At 33.8% G+C, this 27,728-nt stretch overlaps 1 protein-coding gene across 1 annotated transcript; it reads right to left on the bottom strand.

Moving 5' to 3' along the window:
* Positions 1-522: 522 nt before the first annotated feature.
* Positions 523-27,337, bottom strand: LOC127706901 (cubilin-like). Its single transcript, XM_052211628.1, has 9 exons — positions 27,207-27,337; positions 19,286-19,383; positions 13,193-13,280; positions 11,881-11,990; positions 10,167-10,322; positions 9,037-9,145; positions 7,553-7,677; positions 6,240-6,398; positions 523-3,135 (listed from the first exon to the last, which is right to left on the bottom strand). The coding sequence occupies exons 2-9, from the start codon at positions 19,320-19,322 to the stop codon at positions 2,552-2,554; spliced, it is 1,368 nt and encodes a 455-aa protein (XP_052067588.1). The 5' UTR covers positions 19,323-19,383; positions 27,207-27,337; the 3' UTR covers positions 523-2,551.
* Positions 27,338-27,728: the final 391 nt, after the last annotated feature.

Here is a 27,728-nt window from a genome sequence, read left to right as displayed (position 1 = left end):
CTGCCTTCATCCAACATACCCTCTTTCACGCTCTTCATCTTTAGACCAATTTTAGAGAACATGCGCATTAGAATCCTTGTAACTGAAACATTTGCTATAGACTTTTTTCATATTACCGACCTTTGACTCTAGAGATTTTATTTTTTCGACAGGTTACCTACTCTGTGGTAGGACATCCTGGTACTCTGTCAAGTAAGAGCAACTTAAAGAAGTAAAATCAATCTTACAATCGGTACAATTTAGGGAAAAAATGAACTGTTATATGTTTTCTATACACGACAAAATCATTGGAAAACAGTAAACTTTCCCCCAAAAATGCATCAATTATACGTTTCATTTTACTTTTTGTGGTTGCTCTTACCTGACCGAGTACCAGGATGTCTTAGAACAGAGTACCTAACCAAAAAAAATCAAATCCGGAGTCAAAAGTTGGTAATATGAAAATAGTCTATTGCACTAAGTCGTTTAAAGACGTGTAACAACCAATGCGCTAATCAAGAAGATATAAGTAAAAGCTTAAAATAAAAATTACCCTTTAATTGACTAAACGTAAAGATATTACAGAGTACAAAAACAACAAGAATCATATTTATAACAGAGTATCAAAAATACTCTGTCCAATATCATATAAACTTATGGATATTTTATTACAGGACAACATAAAAGAGAGTGGATTTGTTTCATCATGTTTTCATGTCAAGTCTGTTATTACAAAAGATAACAATATAATAAATAAGTAGTTGAAAACAAACTATAGCACAAAATGAGAGATTTAATTGTGTTTGTAAAAATATAATGCATGGCCATAAATGACTTTTGTTTGTTCACATTCAAAAATTATATGGCTACACATATTAGGACATTTCTCAAGTACCTATATTAAAATAAAATGATGAAGGCACAATGAAGGCATAATAGCATTTTAGTTTTTTAGTTTTTGTTCGTCATGTTAGTTTAAAGAAACACATACGTTTTCTTTTGATACCTCCCCCCTCTGCAAACAAAGTTTGAAGGGTATATAAGAAATACCATATCCGTCTATCCGTGTCTCTGTCTGTCCGTCCGTCCGTCCTGCTTCGTGTCTTCGTGTCGAGTGTATAACTTTTGAACCATTGACCTGGAATTGATGATTCTTGATTATGTAGATGTATCATGGACTGGGGGTTTATCATATACAATAATCAGGTCACTATGACCTTGACTTTGACCCTTATTAAAGTAAATCCTCGTTTAATTCGTGTCCGGTTCATAACTTTTGTTCCGTTAAACTTAGATTAACCAAACTTGCAGTTAAATCTTGGGCTGGGGATGTGTCATATACCAAAGTCATTGCACTCTAACTTTAACTATGACCTTTGATCCCTATGATATTGAAATCTGACACCTGCATCCTCCATTCAAATTCTATTATTGAAATTGTGATTCTGCTTTTCAATTGTTTTTTTAAATACGTGATACAAAATGAATGGAAAAAGAGTTTTAATTAAACATCTTAATTCATAAATAAATCACTTCTTGCCTTCATTTATTGCTTCATTTCGTTGGTAAACGCACAGTGAAAAATGTACTTATGGTTTAAAGTTCTTGTTATGTATTGAAAATTTTTAATCAAAAAACTTTTGAAATAAAAAAAAATTTTCAGAGGACAAAAAACAGTGTGCCCTAATGGTGAGTCAACGATTGACCCCTATTCAATGGCAAATATACACTTATGATAAAAGACCTTTATCTGAATAGGACTGATATCGAAAGTACACATACCGCGTTTAAAAATACCAATGAAAGGTTTCTCATCTCTGACATTACTAATCAGCTGTTGATGTACTTTTAGTTGATTCGTTTCATCGATTAGAGAGTCTCTAAAAGCAAAATGTTTTTTGAATAAATAATTGACAGATTTTCTATTGAACGAAACAGGAAGTATTAAATGGTTATTATTCATGACACAAAATCACTACGCGCAGATGTGAGAGCCAAAATCAAAGGAATAGAATTTTGTTGTTTTGGGACATTCAACATGGATCAAACACATTCAATGAATGGTAAAGACAGCATCTATCTGATTCTCGATAGAACAGCTGTCAATAAAATGAGGACAGGAGAATATCGTTACTTCTTATGAGATCATTACACGAAGAGTTCAATCGAATTATGCTTATCTTACATGGTTACTAGAGTTCAAAATATATCTTCAAACTCTGTGTATCATGCTTTGATCTATCAACTATTAAAGTATAAAAATAACATATTCTTTGGACGGAAATATGTACAAAGTCATTTTATAATTCAAGTCAGTATTTAGCAAATCCATCATTATTGTTTTCTGAATGTTTTGGTCTAAGTAGAAGTATTTCTCAAAATAACACTTTGATTTTTGAAATTATTTTCGAAAGATTAGTAACATCTATGGAACATAGATAGGATTTTGAACTAGGTCAATGTTTGTCGATGAATCAAAACAAACGTATTGATAGTCGTTTTAAATGATATAGTATCTATATGTATTCTCCAAATATGGACATATGGTGAGAAACCCATCTATTTGAATGGTTTAGTTAGTAGAATTGTAAGGTGGTGGAGGGACCGTCTCTACGTTTGTCAAGCCATCACCGGCCTTATTGTTATCGTGAATGGGTGACGCATGAGCAACACTCACAATATGATCCTGACCTTCAAATTTCATATCTGGGGAACCCGGATAAGGGGGTGGGGCATTATTGTCTGCTGGGGGTGCTGATGGTTCTTCCGAATGGCGGAAAAGAGCACTATACGATGGCGGCTGGAACATTCCATCTTCATAAACCAAACCGGTTCCTGACGACTGTGACGTGGAAATCTCAAATGTAGAGACTCGGCTATCGTGCTCGGTGTTATTGCTCAGGTATCGAGTCATTTCAGAATGAATAGATTGTGCAGTCATCATTCTAGCTAGTCTTGATCCAAGTGGACCTCTTCGGACTTGAGCCTCAAGCACCGCTCTCCGGTTACGCAGATTGTCTTGATTCGGACGAACCTTTGGTTTCTTGAAACAGCGCATGTATAATTTCGCTGATGCAAGTAAAAAGATGACAACAATACAGGCAGCTATCAATCCAATCAAAATGGCATGTAGTGCACTGGAGTCCCCTTTTGATTCTGAAATGTGGAAAAATTTGGAAATTAAAATATGTACTTAACCCAATAATTGTTACCGTCGTCATTTGGTCTGTTGGAGAGGTGTTTCATTGTCAATCATACCACGTCTTTTTATCTTCTTATTTTAATATTCAATGGGGGCCTTGGTGCCGATTGGTCTCAGTAGTCGAACTACTGTATCACTAGCCAGTCAACACTAAGGTTGTGTGTTCGAATCCCCCCATGTGGCAGGTGCCCTCGACTCCAATCCTAATTGACTATGATTGTCAGTTTTCCTACCGAAGGTCGGTGGTTCTCTCCGGGCACTCCGGCTTCTTCCACTAATACAAACTTACCGCCACGAAATAGTACAATAGTATTGAAAGTGGCGCTAAACACCAGTGAATGAATGAATCAATTAATATTCAATGTATATTTTCTAAACAAAAACATTTCACATTTCCATATTCGGTGAGCTCGGTCAAACCCCTAATTTGGTATATTATGTTGAATAGTTCACTTCATGCGGAGCAAGTGTACTAAGTTTCAAGCTGATGATACTACAAATTACCTAGAACCATAAATCTTAAAGGTTAAACGGGACGGACGCATATACCGCAAAATAATGTTCTCATCTATTGTCATATATTAGAGCCCGATTTCTTAGTAGGACTATTTATTACATTGCTGACAGTCAAACAAGAAAATCTATGCAAGGGTAATTGCTATGGACTAAGACATCCACGAAAGTATTTCTAAATTAATCCAAAATAAAGAGAAAATACCAAAGTGTAATAAAACTCATTTAAAAACAAAAAAAGACAACTCCATGGCAATAAAAACTATCAATAATTACAAAACAATACTTAGAATACTTAAGATTGAGCAACACAAACCCCTTAAAAAACGGGGCTGCACTCACGCGCTCAAGCAGGTAAAGTAGTTCCTGCTCCATTAAGGATGTAGGAACTTTTGTCAAATGTTCGGACTCCTTGGGTTTTTTCCTACGATATAGGGTAATATATTTTGCCCTATAACACCCACTTTTCTTTTCATATAAGACTTCAATAGCTCATAAAAGGTCATTTACCAAAATTTAAGCAGATTCTAGATTTCTTTTCTTACGATTTGAGACCAAATAATGTCAATGCTAAATGTAAGGTAAAAGTCCGAGTCAGCCTTTTTCCGCCATTTAAAAAAAATCAAATATCTTGAAAAGGAGTTCCATAACCTATCAATATTTTTAGCTTATTTTGTTCCTTAACTGATGCTCTTCTGATTTATAATACCAATTTTAAAATTCTAGATTTTTCATAATTTCACATTTTTGTTATTTTACTTTATAGTACACCCCTAAGGGCATCCGTTGTGTCAAATGATTCCAAAATATACTTTATTACGCTTTCACATTCGTAAATTGTTTTGTTATGAATCAGCTAGGCCGTTAGTTTTATCGTTTGAAATAATTCACATTTTCCATGTCGGGGCCTTTTACAGCCGGGATTGTTTTTTTTTTCTCTCATTGTACGGTGTCCTATAAATGCTTACTACCACTTCATTTTAACTGTGATATAGTTGTCTCATTGGCCATAATATCACATCTTCTCTTTTTTGTATTGAAAAAAAAACATTATTGCTTAAGTACTTGACACGCTGGTGTTGTGGTCGCATTTTAATACATCGTTGCAAGTAGCAGAAAAAAGGTATATGACAAAAACCCTTCTTCTAAAATATTTTGAAATTGTAATACTTTTTTTTAAAACATTTTTCATTCAGTAAAATTTCTTCCTTCTCATCCATTTCGTGTTGTAAAAAACTGCTAAACTATGTTCAATGCGTGTATATCAAAGCACTGGTCGATGGACTTTCCCAAAAATCTGTATGTATTATATGTATTTTATCTGTTAAAAACAAAATGTATGGCAATGTTCTAATTCAGGGACCCTTTTCACAAAAAATCTTGCGAGAAAAAAATCGCAAGTTATGAACATTTCAGTACAACTTACGGTCAATTTCTAACATGAGATTTTTTGTGAAAAGAGCTGCTGAAACAAATACCAATTACTATAAAAGATACAAGGCTTATAATCAAACGCATTGGTTCTTGAATCCGAGGGGCTGAAACTCCACTGGAACGGGTGTAAAAAGTTAAAAAAAAATATTTAAAAATCGTAAAAAATGGAAACAAAGATTAATAATTGGTTGATTAAATGTGCTCATTTTAATTCCAGTGTCATCTACAAGAACTAAATAACAATTAACTCAATAGGCAGGTTTTGTAAAATGAATTGAAGGACTTAAAATTCGTACTGCCACCGGAAAATGAGGGAAGGTTTGAAAAGGACAACAAATTAAAATTGCAAATTTTATCGTATGGACATCTCCAAAGATATTGGTTCTATCTTTATACGAAATATCAGTTATTGAAGCCTCTATTTTGAACCAAAGTGGATGCGTATTCATTCATCACACATAGTCAAACCGTCGCTCCCTTTTTACTGTTAGATGGCAGACATAGCAGATTGGCTTTATAACTATTTTGATATGAGCGTCACTGATGAGTCTTATGTAGCCGAAACGCGCGTCTGGCGTATTAAATTATAATCCTGGTACCTTTAATAACTATTTACACCACTGGGTCGATGTCACTGCTGGTGGACGTTTCGTCCCCGAGGGTATCACCAGCCCAGTAGTCAGCACTTCGGTGTTGACATGAATATCAATTATATGGTCATTTTTATAAATTTCCTGTTACAAAACTTTGAATTTTTCGAAAAAACTTAGGATTTTCTTATCCCAGGAATAGATTACCTTAGCCGTATTTGGCACAACGTTTTGGAATTTTGGGTCCTCAATGCTCTTCAACTTTGTAATTGTTTGGCTTTATAACTATTTTGATCTGAGCGTCACTGAGTCTTATGTAGACGAAACGCGCGTCTGGCGTATTAAATTATAATCCTGGTACCTTTGATAGCTAATTCTATACTTCTTCAAACCAAGGAAACAAGGGGGCCCGGACATGTGTATTGACTTTGAAAATAAGCAATACGAATTATTATCGGCTTAAAACTGACAATTCAGTAATAGCAGAAACCAACCAAAAACAGAAAACGAAAATTCCATACCTTCAACAGTGCCCAAGTAGAAACGAAGTTTGAAACCTTTTCCTACTCTAGCAGTATCAGAATGGAATCTGATCAGGGAATATGTGTTTCCCGTTAAGGTCATAGATCCTTTTCTATCGTCACATAACTTTGCTTTCTCTTTGTCGTCTGAACACTTCCCTGTAATAAAACAAATGTGTAACTAAAATATTATTAAACATGCAAAATAATAAAAAAAAAATATTGATTTTAACTGTTTACACAAAAAACAAAAGAGACCATCGAATATCTGTAAAAAATATGGAAATCTGGAACTCTACAATCTATCCTATAGAACAAATTCAGGAACGTACAACGACAACATTCACTAATTACCTTTCAATTGTATTTTCAAACGTAGTGTATTATAATAATATCCTCCTGAAACTTGATAACAATAAGAAGGAGATTTGGTATAAGAGAAACAACTATTCCAAATAAAAACCGAAACGACGAGAAAATAAATATCCTCAGATACAGGTCACCGAATGGCATTCAGTAATTCGACAAAAACAAAAACAACATGAAAAGAAAAGTCTCAGTTATCCTAAATGATTTCACGACACAATTTACGAGATTATTTAATAAGTCAATAAAGTAAAACGAAAAGCAAATTCAAATGAAGTCCGTCTGAAAAGTTCAATATTTGAGGTATATAATTATAATAATGCCATTTCGACCAAAAAGAGCTAGCTTATAGGCAATATGTAAAAGGTCAATGAACAAAGACTTATAAATTCAAATTACTAATAACATTCTCCCCCCTCACGGTGACATCAACGAAAAAAGTATTGAGTGCTAAAGAAGCAAAAGCCTTAAATTCCAAGTCAATAATAAGGGAAACAAAGATATTTGAAATTTGAAAATCTGAGAATGTTAGTTAATTACCATTAAGACTGACAAAACATACACATGTATACCAACAATGAACTACTGCCGTAAAGAATTCACCTTGAAGTGTTGTGAAGTTTGAGGTATCAGAGTTGAGAAATGGACTTAAGTTTTACACATCTGACCCCTTTGTATTTTCTTATTTTCCTTTGAAGTAGGATGTGCTTACCATTCCAGAGCACCTAAGATCAATCCCGGCATTTAATTGGCTTTTTGATGCTCAAGTCTTTAGTTTTGGACTTTTGTATGTCTTTTCGTCGTTTTGTTTTGTTATTTGGCATGGTTTGTCGGTCTCTCTTTGAATCATGAGGTTAGATTGTCAATTTTGTATCTTCCGACTCTTTTTCTCTTATCGATTTCTGAATTTCACGAAAAAAAGTTTGTTTATTTATAAAAGTTCTTACCGTCATATACAGCGAGGTAATCAAACCCACATTGATGAGTGTCTTCTATATCCATATCCTCCACAACTATAGCCAGAGGTGTGGAGGAACTAGGCTTAATAATAACCCACTCCTCTTTATCATTTCTGTAATAGACGAAAGACAGTCACAACAATAGCCAGAGGTGTGGAGGAACTAGGCTTAATAATAACCCACTCCTCTTTATCATTTCTGTAATAGACGAAAGACAGTCACAACAATAGCCAGAGGTGTGGAGGAACTAGGCTTAATAATAACCCACTCCTCTTTATCATCTCTGTAATAGACGAAAGCGAGTCACAACACTAGCCAGAGGTGTGGAGGAACTAGGCTTAATAACAACCCACTCCTCTTTATCACTTCTGTAATAGACGAAAGTGAGTCACAACAATAGCCAGAGGTGTGGAGGAACTAGGCTTAATAATAACCCACTCCTCTTTATCATCTCTGTAATAGATCAATAGAGATCCACACGTTGAGACAAATTTTAGGAATCGTTTTAAATAAAAGAATGAATCTAGCTTATGTATAGCTCCGATTCCTTTTCCCGGTATGGCTGTACTTTGACATTATATCATTGTAGAAACAATTTCAATTCATGGAAGTATCCCCCTCATATATTGCTCTGATTCGAGTTAAGCTTTATTTCTTTTTTTTATCCTGTTCGCTTTTTCAGCTGTTCAACGTTTGCTTAATGTTTTGTGTTTTTAAAGATGTTGGTCACAGGCATAATTGAAAAAAGCACCATTGTTGCAAATTTGTCTGCTGTAGCAAATTTGGTACCGTTATTAGGCATGAATTTAGTTACTGTTGATTGCGTGATATTGAATGACGTATTCCAAAGATGTTTGTTGATTTTCAAATTAAATGATTGATTGATTGTTGATTGATGCATGCCAAGTGGAAAATATTTATACATATTTGGGAGATCAAGTTACACTAATAAAAAAATCAGTAAGACAGATTCGTTTATTGAACTGATCGAATTGAGACTTATCGCTATTGGAATGTAAGCAATGGCGTCCGATGATACTTAACAGTGGCGGATCCATAAATTTGATTTTGAATTGTTGCCAGATTTTCGGAATCCTCTGATTTTATCCATATATTGCTATTACAAAATTTGCCTGCTTAACCCTTCTTTTCTTTTTATAATTTTATTAAACATAGATTTAAAAGCCATATTTGAAAATCTTATAAAATCCTTGTTATTTTCCACAGTTTTTGAAACAAAAAAGCGGCCATTTTAATAAGTATTTTAAAAAAACTTTAGAGAGAATCATTTCCCTCTAAATTTTCAATGGCCTATTTTTCGAAAACAAGCACACAGACCCTTTTTTTTTGCTTTTTTAGTTCCTTTATTTATATACTTTCATTTTCGAACAGTCGTTAAAAAAGCTTATTATTATTATCTTATAATTTATTTTGAAACAGAGTAGCGAACATCCTTAAACAATCAAACTTACCTTGGGTAGTTGTTAGGATAATTCTCAGAGGTGATAACTTGATGTGTTTCGTCAGCTTTAACATAGCGTCGTTGAGGCCATTCGTATCCAGGTTTACAAGAAGGTAAATCTAAAATAATAGAAGGAATAGAGTACCTTTGCGTCTGGCGTACATAATTTTGATCCTGGTATCTAGTATTTGTTAATAATAAGATAAGATTAAACACAACCCATGAATGTTGAGTTAAAGTCCACCAAAAATAACACCAATTTAATTAGGGTTGCATACCAAGGCCATAAAAAGAATGTGGATATGCTTAATTAAAAACCTGTTTTCTTATAATATATTTGTATTTCGAAATTTTTCTGCCAAATCTGATATCATCAAGCTTATTTGGAAGGAATTTCTAGCACAAGGGTTATTTTTATTGTTAATATAAAAGTGTTCCAGGTAAAAATTGAAGATTAGTACTTGTGATGCTACCACCCGTTTTTTTCATTTTGTTTTGCAAAAGAGAAATAAAGTATATTCGAAGAAGAAAGACATTTTTCTTGAATACAGCACTGCAAAGGGTTGTCAGATGCTAGGTTGTTTGAACACCAGGGTACATGACGTTCTCCCTATTCAAGGCAACGAGTTTAACTTTCATATTGTGTGCTTAGATATCCATTGCTGATTTATACATTCTAGAGACACAAGGTCGAACCCTCAGCAAAAGGTTCACAGCCCGCTGAGCTTGGTTGGTCGGTATATTTTGCTTAGTGTCAACTGGCAAATATTTCGTGCATTTTTTGGACGAAAACTGTTAACAATAAATAAGTAGAGATCAGTTCTGACCTCTCTGTCAATAGAACTATTCGGCAACAGTCTTTAGAACAGTTTTCCCGACATCTTTGCAACAACTTCTGATAAGAGCTGTTCTTCGGCTAGAAAAGTTTTGGACAGTTGAACAACTCTAGACTAATCTGTATTAGACCAGTTTAAAATAGATCTAGACAGGTTATTCTGACAGCTCTGAAGAAAGGTTAAGTTAGGATTGATTTTAACTGTAAACAAGAATATAACATGAATATATATGTATAAACAGACAAATATTAAGTCTCCAATGCTATCAAATTAGAAAGTTAGCTATGATATATATAATACATACGTTGGCCATAAGATTTGTACGTTAGTGTTATTCCAGTTCCGGTGCTTGTACTTCCGGTTTTGAACCACACATGCGCCTTTCGACGACCTGAGACCAAAATTTTGATTGAGCCATAGCTGCAAAGTTGAGCCAGCAAGAGACCATTGGTATTATGTCCTAAAATCATTTTTCAAATATCAGCAGTCATCATAATACTAAATGCTAAAGCAAATACGTACTTTTTTGGTTAAGTTCAGTATAGCTATCCAACAATGCTATATAGACAGGCAAAATTCAATATCGAACAAGAACTCTGCTTCGACACAACACCAGACCAAAAAAGATACATTGTTTATAAAATCGTTCATGGTCTGATTTGTTGATTAATTTATTCGCAAGATAAAACAATGTTGGCAATTTTGAGCTTGACTTGTGGTATAGACAGATGTACACGTTCGACTTTACGCTGCCTAAGTTTTTTGGTTATTTATGTCCCTGGGTTGCTGTCTCATTAAAGTGTACCACGCATCGTCTTTTATTAATACTCGTCCCTGTTGTCGAAGACCGCACGTTTACATCAAAATATCTTTTTTTGTTGTTTTGTGTTGTTCGATTGCTGTCCCACTGTTGGATAACCCGTATCATTCTCCTTGAATAGACTATTTTCATATTACCGACTTTTGACTCCGGATTATATAATTTGTCGACTGGTTACCTTGGATATCATGGTACTCGGTCAAGTAAGAGCACCCAAAATAAGTAAAATCAAACATATAATCGGTGTTATTTGAGGGGAAAGTTTACTGTTTTCCGATGATTTTGTAGTGAAAAAAAAATATTAACCAGGTAATTTTTCCCCAAAATTGTACCGATTGAAAGCTTGGTTTTACTTCTTTAGCTTGCTCTTACCAGACTTGGTACCATGATGTCCAAGGTAACCAGTCGACAAATTATATAATCCGGAGTCAAAAGTCGGTAATATGAAAATAGTCTATTAATACACATTTGTTTGTTGATTTCCGGTCCTTTATATTGGACTATATTTCTAACACTCTTGTATACCTTTAATGTGGGTCTCATTGGGGTCTAAGCGTGACCCGGGATTGCCGATTTTTTGTAAGCGTGACACGTGAAAGTCAAATTATTGTGCCGTGAAAATGGGAAATGAAGTCTGGCGGGACACGGGAAATTACAAAAAAATGAGAATTGCTTACGTACATAGTATAAGCGGGATACGGGAATCTGACAAAACAGTAAGCGGGATCCGGGATCAGAACCCCCCCCCCCCCCCCCCCCCCCCCCCCCAATGAGACCCCCTTTAATGTACATAAAAACAACCAATCAATCATATAACCACCGAAGATCACATGGCCCAGTGACATTTTAAAGTGTTGCGATAATTTGTGTTGATTGATAGTAGTCTCAACGACGTTTTCTTCATATTTTGTATGTATATACTTTATATACTTTTTCAAATACGACATAAGTTCTTCTTCTTTATATGTCGTACAGAATTAGCTAGATTAATGAGTCTTTTATAACACGAAACTCATTTACGTTTCAAGTTTTTAATGCTTTGGGCGGAGTTAGCATACGAACTCCCTTTTTCGTAAAAAAAGGTAGTTATTTCTATTCGGATAATTATTTCCTAAACAGTACGTGCTGTTTTAGTGTTTTTAACCCATTTTCAATCTTCGTTTTGATTAATATTTTAATAAGATATAAACAAAAGTACCATCATAAATCTGAAGGCTGTCTTCTGCGCATGTCTGTGCCAATGACCACTTTGTGACGTTTATTTCAACATGGTCCGGAGATTCAATTGTCCAATGACAGTCTAAATTACTGAAAAATTCAAATATGAAACAAAACACAGTCATGTAATGCATGCACAGTTTGAAAGCTATTCAATTACATGTCAATAATCATGACAAAAGGTTAGAGAGAGCTTGATTTAGAATAAGCCTGATTAGAGGGAAAATCGATACCCCTGTATACATGTGTCATGATTAAAGAACAAGGATAATTATAAAAATCATAACAATCAATGTACTAAATTTAAACAGATGCGAAATAATTTCTTTCAAAATTATGAGACATCAGTATGACAGATGACCACGGATGTGGTCCAACTGTCATGACACAATATTCCGTCCTCTTTTCCTAGTTTTTGACATCACTGAATGAGACTCATCACCGAATTTACATTTACCACGAGCAACACGTCTGGTGCCACTACATGACTAGTAGAGCCAGATCTGCTTACCCTTCCGGAGCACCTGAGATCACCCCCAGTTTTTGGCTGTGTTCGTGTTGCTCAGTATTCAGTTTACTATACTGTTTTGTAATCTTGTATGCCTTTTCGTCGTCTTTTGGTTTATACCATGGCGTTGTCAATTTATCAATTCACCATACAAATACATTGATTTTCTACTGTCATAGACGACATCGTCCTCCAAACATGATTAACATTACTGTAACTTAGTATATCTGCTCAGGCGAAATAGAAGCCGGACAATTTTTATATTCATTTTGTTTTAAATAAAATACATATATGTACATGTAATTAAAATGCGTACTATAATCATATGCTTATTTGATTTTATGTTTGTTGTTTGATGACAATTAAAATGTTGAGTTAGATAGAATTAATTAAAGATGTTCGCTCATCTGTTTCAAAATAACAAGCTTTTTCAAAATGTTTATTGGCACTACATGGATAAAACTAGCGGATTCTGAATATATGATAACAAGTCAAAAACAAGAGTAGCGAACATCCCTAAAAGCTAATGGTCGTGTTTCCGGTTCCGTTAGGACGCTTTTCGAAATAATAATTTTAAGTGAACTCCACCATTCACTTTTTTTGTTTTTGAACTTGATCTGTATTTTGTAGTAATAATCATTGTGTATAAGTTTCATATCGTTTGGTTGAGGCAAACTTAAGTTAAAGAACGGAAACCAATTTTGGGTCGTAGGACGTACGGACGGACAAGGGTAACACTAAATGCCCCCTCCGGTGACGGCTGGGGCATGAACATATAGCTTACCTTTCTTTTGATTTCTCTATGACTTTTTCATATGTATTGGCTGATAGGGTTGATAACGATGAGCACTGCGCATCAATAGTATCAGGAACTGGAATATTAGGGGAAAATGTTAAGATGAATATTTATGATTTTATTTCTAACGAGGAAAACCTTTTTCCAATATGTTAAGATTGCTTTAAATGAAGGAAATTCTATATTTTTGTGGCGACTATTTTACTTTAAGAGGTCTCCGCAAACTCGACACAGACATCTTAATATAAAAAAGAAGATGTGGTATGATTGCCAATGAGACAACTCTCCACAAGAGACCAAATGACACAGAAATTAACAACTATAGGTCACCGTACGGCCTTCAACAATGAGCAAAGCCCATACCGCACAGTCAGCTATAAAAGGCCCCGAAATGACATTGTAAAACAATTCAAACGAGAAAACCAACGGCCTAATTTATGTACAAAAAATGAACGAAAAACAAATATGTAACACATAAACAAACGACAACCACTGAATTACAGGCTCCTGACTTGGGACAGGCACATACACACAGAATGTGGCGGGGTTAAACATGTTAGCGGGATCCCAACCCTCCCCCTAACCTGGGACAGTGGTGTAACAGTACAACATAAGAACGAACTATAAAAATCAGTTGAAAGAGGCTTAACTCATTAGATGGATAAAAATACAAATGCTACAAATACAAGTGGACGTGGACGGGTACTTGTACATCCAAACAACAAAAAGACACTAAGTACAGATCTGAGAGTAACAGTACTCAAAGTTGTATATATACTTGAATCACCGTTTATATATACTTCAATCACCGTTTATATATACTTCAATCACTGTTTCTGTGCGTTTTCCATTCAATCACAACTCGTGTAACATAATAGTTCCGTTATTGGTAACGGGAATGATTGACATTTGGTGTAAAAGTATCGGTTAGTCTATAAAAAGGCATATACTATGAAATTTAGACCGAGCTCTTAATTTCATAGTATATACATTTTCATAGACTACTAGTATCAAATTTAGCACATATTTACAACTCAAGTAATCTTTTAATTGGTCTATTGATCGTTCATGGCTGACTACTTGTATCACAGGTGTTTGTAAAACGGATTTCATTCACTAAGTTTTAAGTAAAAATTTACTCACTAGTATCATAGTAAAATATGTGATTTCAAAAGGCCCTTGACTCCAGAATGAAAAGATGGTAGCTGCTGGTGTAGGTATGTATATTGATATAAAGTGGTGTTTTACTACATGTATAAAAATAAGAAGATGTGGTATGATTGCCAATGAGACAACTCTTCACAAGAGCACAAGAGACCAAATGACACAGAAATTAACAACTATAGGTCACCTTAAAAGAGAGGCGAAGATAACAAAGGTGCATTCTAACTCATAAGTCGAAAATAAACTGACAACGACATGGCTAAAAAGGAAAAAGATCAACAGACAAACAATAGAAGACAAAAAACAACATAGAAAACTAAAGACTGAGAAACACAAACCCCGTCAAAAACCAGGGGTTGATCTCAGGTGCTCCGGAAGGGTACTTCTTTACGTGGTAAGATGACAAAATAAATTATCCAAAATCAGGCAATTATTTAATTACAGTGAAAGCTTTACATAGATATACGAAGATGTGGTATGAGTGCCAATGAGACAACTCTCCATCCAATTCAAAATTTATAAAAGTAAACCATTATAGGTCAAAGTACGGTCTTCAACACGGAGCCTTGGCTCACACCGAACAGTAAGCTATAAAGGGCCCCCAAAAATACTAGTGTAAAACCATTCAAACGGGAAAACCAACGGTCTAATCTATATAAAAAACGAGAAACACTTATGAACCACATCAACAAACGACAACTACTGAACATCAGATTCCTGACTTAGGACAGGTGCAAACAAATGCAGCGGGTTTAAAAGTTTTAATAGTACCAAACCTTCACCCTTTTTCTGAAACAATAGTGCAACATCACAACATAGAAAGACACACAATAAAATATCAACTGAAATAGCTTTGAAAACATTTTTCAATTTCACAGTAAACCTAAAGCTATATAATAAATTTGAAACATATAGACAGCATGTCCCCATAGATAGTCTAGCGGATATGCATTAAAAGGAAACTACCAATAGATCAAAGATTATAGGTTTTGTGATTTTTTATATTTTAAAGAAAAAAATAAAAGATTTATCGGAATATGTATATACATACATGTATATAGGTGGCACATTCCCTTCAGAAATTATCACGGTTTTTCAATTCATGTTTTGAAAACATTTATGTTCATGACATCGTTCGAACATGCATGAAATATTTGCCACTGGATATTTAGTAACCAACAATCAATCAGTTTATGACGAAATAGAGCAATTTCCTTAAGAAAGTTCAAAAGAAATCATCAAGTTACCTTAATTTCCCTTCACAAGGTTTCAAAGTACACACTTTTTTGTGTACAAAGTAATTGCATGGATGATAAATTACCACAATTTTAAGTTAGCGTTGTATTCTCATAAAGGTATTAGGTACCATATTTGTTACTCTTTATTTAAATGAAAGAAACTTGCAATTGTCAATAACATTTTTTAGATCCAAAAATTTAATAGCAGGATATTTAAAAATCAATGTGAACACTAATTATAAACTAATGAATATAATTTGGGACACAACATTTTATTCAAAATAGACAGCGGCAATTTTTGTTTTAAAAGCTTGATTACGATACAATGAAATATTACCCTTGTGGTCATTCATGCGTAGTTACTTAGTACATGGAAAAGGTATGTACTATGAACATTTGAAGGCAACTTCAAGCAATTTGATTGGACGAGAAGTTGTTAGTATGTGCTAATGTTATAAATATGACTTATTGATTGTTTTAAAATGGTAAACTGGTGATTTATATTTAGGTTAAATATCAACATTATACATAATTGATTAAAAATTCTTTACTCAATTAAAAGTAAAAGATAAAACCGTTGATTGATCTTTAAAGTTACGTATTGGAAACTTTTCCATAAAATAATGCTGAATATTTTTCGATTTTGCGCCTGTCTTTGTTCGAGAAAAAATTCACTGATCAGAATTGACCCGTTTATTTTGCACGAATGATGAGTTATTCAATAGAATTATTTCTTTTTAGATTGAACATTTTTTTCTATTTTAGAATTCCTACCATTTATTCGGAGCTTTGGAGACCAAGCTTTAAAGAATTTTCATGATTTATCATTAAACTGATCAGTGCGATTCTCATTCCACATTACCTTTTGTTTTATTTACTTATCATTAAGACAATTTTTATGTTCGTATGAGCATAGCGAAGAAGAACAGAATATATGTTATGTCCTGTTGAGCTCGTTTTTAACGTGCAACATATATCATTTCATTACCGACAATAGAACTTATCTAATATATCACCGCCTCGGAGGTCTCGAGGTAGCGTGTTCGTCTCGAATGGGAAGGTAGTGGGTTCGAACCCAGGCCGGGTCAAAACAATGACTTCAAAATTGGCATTTACTGCCTCTCCGCTAAGCACGCGGCATTAAGGAATAAGAGTAAAGACTGGTCGGCTCGGAGTCAGAAAAATGTGTCCGGGTAAGGTGACCTGTCTTCCTGCGGACTGTTACCTTGTGAACTTGCACGTTAAAAATCCTTCTAGTACAAAGCAGGATTAATATTCACATTACATTAACATGTTCTCGTTCTGAATATACATAGGCCGTTAAACAGCCATCCAACATCATCATCATCATCATTTAATATCTCTCTGGGAACGTATATCCGAGGCCTCAACCTTCAATCAGATAATATAGGAGGGAGTATGTTAGGAGCCATTATCAGGCCTCTGCAATTGCAAAAATAGTGTATTCTGTCATCCTTCCACAATTATCTTATAAAAGTCGATAAGTGAATGGAATTATATAATTTGGAAACTTTAGTGCAAAAATGTCGGTTGTGATATTAAATTGATCCCATAAACGTGTTGGAATTGAATATTGACCTATAATGAATATTGTACACACACTGTTTGGAAAAATTATAAAAGAGCCACGACCTTGCCCCAAAAGATGTTTCAATTCAAATGAAAATATTTGTGTACGACATCTTGCAGCCAACTATCTGTTTGATTAAGGCATTGACTAATATCTAAACATAAATGACACACTAGTATAAATTAAAACTTTTTTTTACAGTTTTGTAAAAGTAAAAAGTAAAAGTTTTAAAAGTAAGACTTCTTTCCATAATAAACCAAAAATGAAGGGCAAAATAAAATAAAATTGATACTGAAATCTGAAAAAACTTAAGTCTTTTTAACATCTCAGGGATTTTGGTTGATAAAACCATGTAAAATATTGTATTTTAATTTTCGAATTCAAGGTGCCAAAAATATACCCCTTCTCTTTCCAGTGAATTTTTTTAACGCAATGTATGCATGTAAAATATATATTAGAACTTTTCAAACTTTTGGATCTGAGAGTTAAACAATTTCAATTAATTAATTTGATTATCATTTAGGCAACTTTGGTTTTATATTTCCCAATACCTCGAATATTTATCATATTTTCTAAAAACTTTTGGATCTAAATCTAACACTTGAATATGTGCTTTTGATGTGACGTTATTGGCGTTTATCTTATTAATAATTGTATCAATTGTGTCCAATCTATTGGCGCTAATATTGTTGAAACGAAGACATTATTGATTTGAACAATAGCCAGGTTCATAACATAAGCTATTGCATATTAAGTAACAGGTAAATGATCAGTATAACCTTATAACATCAAATGATTTCTAATACGATCACGTTTAAATACGCTAGAATGCTTTCAAATCACGCGAGTTTTCACTTTGAATTCAAATAGGGTTTTACAAATAATATTAAATAATATTGATCACTGATACGATGTTCTCGTTAGAGAAACAATCATTTATTTTCATCTGTCTGTATATTACCTTGGATGATGTCGAATTCAGTTAAATTATGCGTTTGTATCAATTTTCAGGGGGCCTCGGTGGCCGAGTGGTCTAAGTAGTCGGGGAAAAAAGAAAAAGGTAGTCGAACTACTGTATCAATGGCCTGTCAACGCTGAGGTTGTGAGTTCAAATCCCGCACGTGGCAGGTGCGCACCACTCGACTCCAATCTTAATTGACTACGATTGTCAGTTTTCCTACCGAAGGTCGGTGGTTTTCTCCAGGCAGTCCTGCTTGAACCACCAATAAAAACTTACCGCCACGAAATAGTACAATAGTGGTGAAAGTAGCGTTAAACATAAATCAATCAATCAATAAATCAATTTTCAGTAACTGGCTAAATACATTGTAAAATAATCAAAATAAAAGTTCTTCCAATAACCTCTACAGTTACGAAATAAAAAGATGAGTGACTGGTGTTTAGATAAATGACAAATGAAAGATATTGCATGCATATTCAGAACGAAAACAAATTAAACAAGTCCGTTAATTTTGGAATTTGGCAAACATTTGTATATTTTATGAACATTTTACTCAACAGCAGGGAAAACTGAGAAACATCATATTTGTAGGGAAAGTAGTTATCATTTCTTAAAGTCTACCTGGTTTCATCGACTTTCCAACTTGGTAGTGGGATATAGTGAGAATTGCTTTTGAACTTTTTGGTTTGCTGTATTCTAACGTAAAAATGAGGTTTTATAAGATTTCTTTATATCCCCAAATTTAAAAAAAGTAAAACAAAAACCCCAAAAGTTATTTGATATAAATTTATTAAATTTAATGATTAGGTCGATGCACAAGATATCACATTTGACAACAAAAAATCATTTGTACACATATTTAAAATTTATCAACAGTGTCACGCATGGAGATACATGTAGTTGACTCATCTTATCGTTGTTTATTTGTGGCAAAAATATTTGCTGTTGCTCATTGTAAGGCAAAAAAAAAAAAAATGCCCAGGTCAAATACAGAAGTAATCACAGGTTGACATGACCTCATATTCACACCTGTAGACAACTTAGACTCACACCCCCCTTTTCAATAGATATTTTAAAACGAATATTTACCAAAAATAATTAAAATCATGTTGATAAAAGTTACTTACCAAAAATAACTAATGTTGATAGAAGTAACAACAACATAAGGGAACAGTTTGGTGTGTCATTGATTTTCGTCGATGTTCATTTACCAGTAAGTACTCGGCTGCAAGAAAGGGAAACAATATATAATAATACAGTATACACTGGCAACACAACCGGAAGTTCATTGATTCCAGACAAACACGTGGTTGTACTGTTCGTCAATCGATCTTTTTCTAAACTTTAATAAGTTTTGTTTTTGGTAAATTATTCACAGAGCTTCTACCTACTCATTAGAAGATGAATTTGGTTAGCTATACCTGCCAGTGGAACACAAACAGAACTGACTGTAAAAACTAATGGGATAAAGTACAATCAATCAGTCTGATCTAAATAGATATATTTCAATGGTATTTTTAAACGTTGAATGTTAATACAAATAGGTAATTTAAACGTTTCGATAAAATCTAATATGAATAGATTATGAAACGTTCCAAAGAACGCTAATATGCATAGTTTATATAAACGTTTCAATGAATTTTAACATGAATAGATTATACCATAATTTCAGTGAGGGGGCCTCGGTGGCCGAGTGGTCCAAGGGTAGTCCAACTACTGGATCACTAGCCAGTCAACACCGAGGTTGTGAGTTCGAATCCCACACGGGGCAGGTGCACTCGACTTCAATTTTAATTGACTAGAATTGTTAGTTTTCCTACCGAAGGTCGGTGTTTCTCTCCGGGCACTCGGCTTCCCCACCAATGAAAACTGACCGCCACGAAATAGCACAATAGTGTTGAAAGTGGCGTTAAACACCAATCAACCAATCAATCATTTCAGTGAATATACCAAAGTTGCAATGACTGTTTAACTAAATGGGGGAAATCTTTACAGTTAATGTAACATGGTACCATTAACAGAAGATTAATTGAGTGTTAGCTTGAAAATACAAAAAGTTGATGTGGTATGCTAGATGAAGCCCTCCTCCGTGTGCATGATTTTCTCGGCCTAATTTACGACAAAACAATAAGCGTAACAAACTTATGAAAGATAAAACGACAATCACGGAAATACAAGCTCTCGACTGGGGACAGGCACATAAAGAATGTTGCGGGGTTTAACATGTTTGTGAGGTCTTAAACCTCCACTAACCTGAGACAATAGTGTCGGAGCACAACATAAGTTCTAACGGTAAAAATCATTTTGACATGGAAATAAAGTCCAGTGTCCAATAACTTATGATTACTAAGGACGATGAAAAATAACGATTCATCAAATTTCTAGGCTTTGCAAATATATATAAGAAGGAAAACTTGACTCAACAGTAAACCGTTGAGGCGCAAAGGTACGTGATAATCGAGTATTAATATCCCAGAACGACGTATATTAATTATATCAGTGTCTTTGTCATATGACAAGGTCGAAATATCCGTATACTAGAAAATTATTTAAAATAACTCCAAGAAGACCACCAGAAACTTGGTCACTTTTTGATAAAAACAAACTGCGTTTCTACTCAGAACTCTACATATAAAAACAAGAAGATGTAGTACATGTATGATTGCCAATGAGACAACTCTCCACAAGAGACCAATTGACACAGAAATTAACACCTATTGGTCACCGTACGGCCATCAACAATGAGTAAAACTCATACCGCATAGTCAGCTGTAAAAGGCCCCAAAATGACAAATGTAAAACAATTCAAACGAGACAACTAACGGCCTGATTTATGTTCAAAATAATGAATGAAAAACAAATATGATATACAGATTAAAAAAAACCCAAGAAATATGAATATTATAAACGTCCTTTGGCAAGTAGTTCATGCATAATTATAACTGTCGATAGATTGCAACGGACCTTTCAAAGCAATCTCTTAAGGGGGTACAGAACACCTAAAGGAGTTGACTCTTTAAAAATCAGATGAACGTTTTAATCACATATTATTAGTGAAGAAAAATAAAGCTTCTCAAGGATTAAAATTAGTGTTTGTCAAACTGCTATATATCCAATGAAATTATTCCTGTAAAATGTGTGGTTCAAATTTTTTGAAATTTTCATATTTTTGTCAACAGGTCAAAATAATTATTTGTGTCAAAAAATTATGAAAGTTTAAACGAGCCAAATCTATTTTAATGAAAGTGTTGGGTGCCCCTTAACACGAGGTATCGGATTGAACGGACCTTCCCATGGGACGTGACTGAGTATCTATGAATCCAGCATAACCCTATTGACACATTCTCTGTCATGGGTATAGGGACCTAATGAAAAAAAAACCAACCTTAATACAACCCAGCAAATATATAAATAATAAAACACAGCAATGATTAAGTGGTGTTTAACTTATTGACACCATTAATTAAATTTGCTTTCGATTGGTAAACAAAAAAAATGTTTAAACAGTGAATTTTCTAATCAATTTGATCGATATTACAGCAAATTAAACTATAAGACTCGAAACAAATTAATATTATTTGTGTTGTCAGTACGAGGTTTAAGTAATATGTTCAGAAAGACTTAAAATGGAAAGGGAAATTAAATTCTATATGTTTTAAATGACGTCATTAATGTAATATTTATTATATGAAAGTATAAGTTATTATATATATGAGTCATTATTTGGTCCCTGAAATTGAAAAAAAAAAATTGAATTTTCATATCCTGTGTTCAGTACCTTGTTGATAACTAATTTGATGATGTTTATTGATTGATTAATTAGTATTTAACGCCGTATAATCGCATTTTTTTTTACCGCGGTCAAAATCAGTTCAACAGATTTTCAAAAATTTTGAAGAAAAGATATAAGCAGACAAGATCTATGATTGGGCTAGAACTATGTTTGTGTCTAAAACAAATCCAGATATATTCAAATAAAATTGTACATAAAAAGGGAAAAAAAGGACGTAATCGAGATTTTAAATGGTCGAGATCATTTCAAATCTGAAAGATGATTTTTTTATAGTCGTAATAACTGAATTATTTTGGCTGAAAGTGTCTCCTTGGAGCTTCCCCCTACATTTTGATTATATGACAAACTCAGGGACGTTAATAATGCCCTGTTTTCAAAATGCACTGGCCACTTGACTGAATGTCGGGGTAAACAAATTGTCGTTTTCTAAAATGATGTTTGAATTTTTTGGCTGTTGAATGACACATTCATGCAATTTTTTTTTAATTGGCAAACAAGTATAAATATTTAAATATTTTCGTACAATTGATTAATGGTTGTTTTAATTCCCCACCCCGTCATAAATATTGTATATTGAGGACAATAAAATCGCTGTTCCCTTGCTTATTGTGTGTTTTTGCTGTGCATGTACTGATTTTGTGTCATGGATGGGTACCCCATATCTTTTGTTTTTCTATTATATGTCTTGAAAATTGGAAGGACCTTGATAGGGACGAAATATTTAGACTGCCATGGAAAAATAGGGTATGCTGGGAACGGGCAAAAAAATTCTAACTATACAAATCCTTGAACAGACCAACTGTTGGTCCCTCGCATAGTTGTTACAATGATTTCTAAACGTGCGGAGAACGTGGCATTCTCCCTACACGAGGCAACGCATGTCAGGTCAACTTTCCGAACGAACGTGAATGGGTATTTATACAACCCGCACAGCAAAATGAAAACTGATCCTTCATGGATGAGTACCAGGTGACCATATTGTTAAACCCATATCAAGCCTTGTTGTAATGTAAGGAATCGGTCTTTCAGCCTCAATGTTTAAAATTCCTATAGATTGTCTGCACACGTTTAAAACAAACTTTACAATATGACAGGCTAAATTACATTTGCAAAATGTTTAAAGATAGTTTACCATGTTTACTGACCTATATTATTGTAAACATGTAAAATATTTTGTTAAAGGCATTAGTATTTCAGGCCTAATTTCTTTGTTCACTTTTATGGTATACATCAAGATAAATGCAAGACGCATTCAAAGTTTTTTACTTAAAAAAAGAGCAGTTTTAAACATTATGTTCATTATTTTAATCATATGACTATATTTCTTTAATTATGTATGTATTGAAACCGGCTCTGACCTATTTGATGAACCAGACGTTGTTAAATTTATTGCTTGTTCAACGTTAAGTGGCAAATATTTCAGCCATAAAACAAATTTACAAACTTGTTTAAGCCAGACACATAATCACTTGCCTGTTGCCGAACGGGAATCTCGTCAGGGGACGTTTTGTGTCATACTTTAACGTATTTCGTTAGTTGGAAAATTTTGGTGTTTCATAGTTGGTGTTTTATTTATTTACAACTTTAATAAAGTCGGGACGTTTAAAGCTTGACATACTAAATCTACATTTGTTTATTGTCGAAGATTGTCTGTTGCCCTCTATACGTCTATTGTTTTTTGTCGAAGATTGTCCGGCTGTTGCCCTCTATACGTCTATTGTTTATTGTCGAGGATTGTCTGTTGCCCTCTATACGTCTATTGTTTATTGTCGAAGATTGTCCGGCTGTTGCCCTCTATACGTCTATTGTTTATTGTCGAAGATTGTCTGTTGCCCTGTATACGTCTATTGTTTATTATCGAAGATTGACTGTTGCCCTCTATACGACTATTGTTTATTGTCGAAGATTGACTGTTGCCCTCTATACGTCTATTGTTTATTGTCGAAGATTGACTGTTGCCTTCTATACGTGTATTGTTTATTGTCGAAAATCGGAAGATTGTCTGTTGCCCTCTATACGCCTATTGTGTATTGTCGAAGACTGTCTGTTGCCCTCTATACGTCTATTGTTTTTGTCGAAGATTGGAAGATTGTCTGCTACCCTCTATACGCCTATTGTTTATTGTCGAAGATTGTCTGTTGCCCTCTATACGTCTATTGTTTGTTTTTGTCTTTGTGTTGCTATCTTATCCACGTATATCCCACATCCAAACTCCCCGGCAGTTCCAGCTCCGATCTGCATACTACTCTACACTAATTGACGGAGTAAAGAAAAAAAGGTCCGGAACGGAAACGATCAATGTACGTAGTTTGTCCCACATCTTCCTTTTTTTGAAATAAAAAAAAATATATTGATATATTCTGATCGAAACTTTCGAACTGATACTGGAAAAAGGGTTTGTCGGATTGATTGATCGTTTGTCCTACGTCCAGTAGCAAATATTTCATGCATATTCAGGAAAATAAATCTAAAATGTATAATCCGCTAAGTGGCGCATTCAGGATGAAGGTCGGAGAATTAAATCTCTAACTGGAAAGGACAGTTTGGACAGGGAAAAACATTTCACTTGCGAGAGGCCACTTACCAATCGCTCGAAGGGTTGGTGGAAAGTTCTTAACGCATAGAAACCGTGCCTTTTTCTTACCAGCGTAACTGGATTAAATTTCCAAATTCGGACTGTAAATTGCCGCGTGTTTATGCATCTAGCACATCATAACGAAACCCCTCTTCTGCAGGACGGAAGAACATACATCTATACACCCAGTCAACCTTATGGGTTGGTTTTTTTTGGATAAGGACAACTATTTGACCATGCAATAACATATTATTAGTTTTTAAAGCATTCTATTTCGTATTCAGCGGGTTACGCCTTTGTGGATTTCATTAAAATCAAAAGGTCTAGTTTAATTTCCCCGTTTAATATAAAAATAAGCAGATGTGGGACGCTTGCTAGTGAGACAACTCTACGCCAGAGACCAAATGACGTAGAAGTTAGCAACTATAGGTACAGCCTTGGGCAAACTCATACTGCATAGTAAGCTATAAATGGCCTCGAAATTACAAATGTAAAACAATTTAAACGATAACACTAACATACAAATGTCGAGTTTTAGACCCTTCTTGTGTTTTCACGGATAAATAAATCAAATATGAGAAAAGGGTTATTATATAATGTTGACACATTCCCCGTTTCCATTCTCAATTCTATATTATGGCGGTTTATATACAATGAAGTTGTTGCGTACAATTTTGCCACTTTGTTTCAGAGGCGTATTATGGAATTCATAAGTTAATTAGTTGTGGGTAAATAGAGTTATGTATGTAAAAGTTATACTTAGATCTGAAAGAGGATAAAATACAAAAGCTGTTAAGGCAACAAACACCCTTATGATAATTAGTAGAAAGAAATAATGTCAAAAAAATCAATGGTCATGTATGACGAGGGTTGATATTTCATATAAATTATGTACATGGATGTTACATGTACATGCATCATTTATTGCTTGTAATTCTTTACTGTTGTCTTGATATTGTGTTATATTTTGTGTTTTGAGCTTGAACAATATGGGTGTAATTTGCGAATAAAATTATTATTATTTACAGGGATATTAGCTACGATTTAAACAAAAATTAGAATACGATTCTTGTTATTTCAAGTATTTATAAAAACGGAATTTAGAAATACTATTTCGTTTTAAGCAGTCAGTTTGGTTCAAAATTGTCAAAATCAGCTCAAAAACCTCGCTGATCTATTATTGACTTGCAAGTCAAAAATTCAATCTCATTGAATCCGTATTCATGGGATCTTCAATTCAACCCCTTAGCTGGAGATGGGTTACGCATGACCTATTAAAAGGGAAAAAATGCCAACATTGAAAGTGAAACAAGGGTGAACCATTTATTTGACTGATTCTATCCACAAAAAATCATTCTTATACAGGTAAAAACGATGATTTACATATCTTTTAACTTAGAATATGAAATCAAACAGACCTAGAAAATTCCAATTACACGTGCTCGCTATCTATTTATATTCATATTCATGTTAACATCAGGTTGTTTGACCGTCGGCAGTGTTCGTAGGTCATCTCGGTGGTTAATTAGTAGGCATCTAGACTAAAATACACACGAAATGCTGATACATACTATTGAGTCCATGCATCATTAATTGTTTATTTCAGACTTTGTAATTTGGATATACGTTTGAGTATGTTATAGATAAAATATGAGAATTTGAGTCAAATCAGTGAACATGACTTGACAGCTAATGCCCCTTTAAAGGCAATTACAAAAATCAATTGAAATTAATGTAATTGATTCTTTTTTTTCCGGTTGTTTGATTGTAATTTCAGTTCTTATAATATTTTATTTTTCATTATCGACTATATTGCAATGGTCTTATAAGATTTCTTCTGTATCTTATCCAAAGGTAAAAATAATAATGTTTTTTTACTACTGTTCAATTTGTATAGTATAATATCAGATTCTTAAACATCAGATACGATGTCTCCAGACAGTTATATATTTCTTTTAAAAATGAGGTTATATAAAAATAAGAAGATGTGGTATGAAGTCTCCACCAAAGACCAAATGACGTAGAAGGTAAGCAACTGTAAGTCACCGTACGGCCCTCAACAATGAGCAAAACCCATACCCAATAGCAAGTTACATAAGGCCCCGATAGACATATGTAAAACAATTCAAACAAGAAAACTAACGGCCTATATAATAAAATAGATTCCAAAAACCTCAGGTACGAGATTCCTACAGTTATATTTTCAATTTTCTTTAAACGAAAGGCTTGCCGAGTGTATTAAATTAAAACAATATCGTAATTGAATCACAATAGATTCAGTGGTGGAATTATTAGCCGTTCTCTGTCAATGATCTGCAAACAAATGTTTTTTCTTTCAGTCACCTGCATGCATGGTTGTCGTTAAATTAACCTTGACGTCATATTTAAATAAAATCAGAAGACAAGAAGAAAATATAACGTCAGAATTATAAATTAACCAATTAAGAAATGCCGAAAGCGACCAACACGTTGATTTTAAAAGCAAAACCAAATGGTCCGAGAAAATAAAAATCGACAAAACGTTAGAGTGAATAGAAAATTATACTTTTCAGTCATTACTTAACAAAGAATATACAATTGTAATATTGTGTGGTCATTTGTTTGAACCAGGAGGATGTATGTACACACATATGTAAATTATCCTTCACGTGCATCTTCAAGTACCGTAAAACATATTTACCTTTTAAATTTCAATTCCTTTTGTATTCACCATTAAACTGCGTGTTAATATGGCACTTAAACAGGATAATCCAAAGACATCATTTGCTTCCATTTAATTATTGAACAATCGTATCGATTTGTCAACCCTATACTTACGTGAATGCAGTTGCCATAGCAACCTATCAACATATATCCTAACTGATGGCATTTAAAACACCTGAAACTAAATCATTTTAAAATCGGCATCTTTCATTGATTACATGAGGTATTATCAATTTTCTTTTGTCAATTACATAAACTAGCCATTTGAAATGATATTAAGTGTTAGAAATCTATTTCATTCCAACGAGATATTAATATTTTATTGATAGGACAAAAGTTGTCTTACTTTGCATTGAAACTATTGAATAATTTTTCAGACGACTTACTTTCCAGTTTAAAGTTTGTCAAATGGACAGCCTTCGGCTGTTGAGTGCTCTTTGGTCGGGTTGTTGTCTCTTTGACATATTCCCCATTTCCATGCTCAATTTTATACTTGTTT

The sequence above is a fragment of the Mytilus californianus genome, unplaced genomic scaffold, assembly GCF_021869535.1.
Source record: "Mytilus californianus isolate M0D057914Y unplaced genomic scaffold, xbMytCali1.0.p SCAF_6, whole genome shotgun sequence".
In the NCBI taxonomy this organism is placed as follows: domain Eukaryota; kingdom Metazoa; phylum Mollusca; class Bivalvia; order Mytilida; family Mytilidae; genus Mytilus; species Mytilus californianus.
Note: the sequence above shows the minus strand (reverse complement) of the source record. Positions and strands in the feature narration are given on the sequence as shown.

Coding starts and splice junctions, on each gene's coding strand:
- LOC127706901 (XM_052211628.1), bottom strand. CDS start 19,322: ATGTTGTTGTTACTTCTATCAACATTAGTTATTTTTG. Junction 13,281..19,285: donor ATCAACATTAGTTATTTTTG/GTAAGTAACTTT, acceptor CTAATATTCCAG/TTCCTGATACTATTGATGCG. Junction 11,991..13,192: donor ATAGAGAAATCAAAAGAAAG/GTAAGCTATATG, acceptor TGAATTTTTCAG/TAATTTAGACTGTCATTGGA.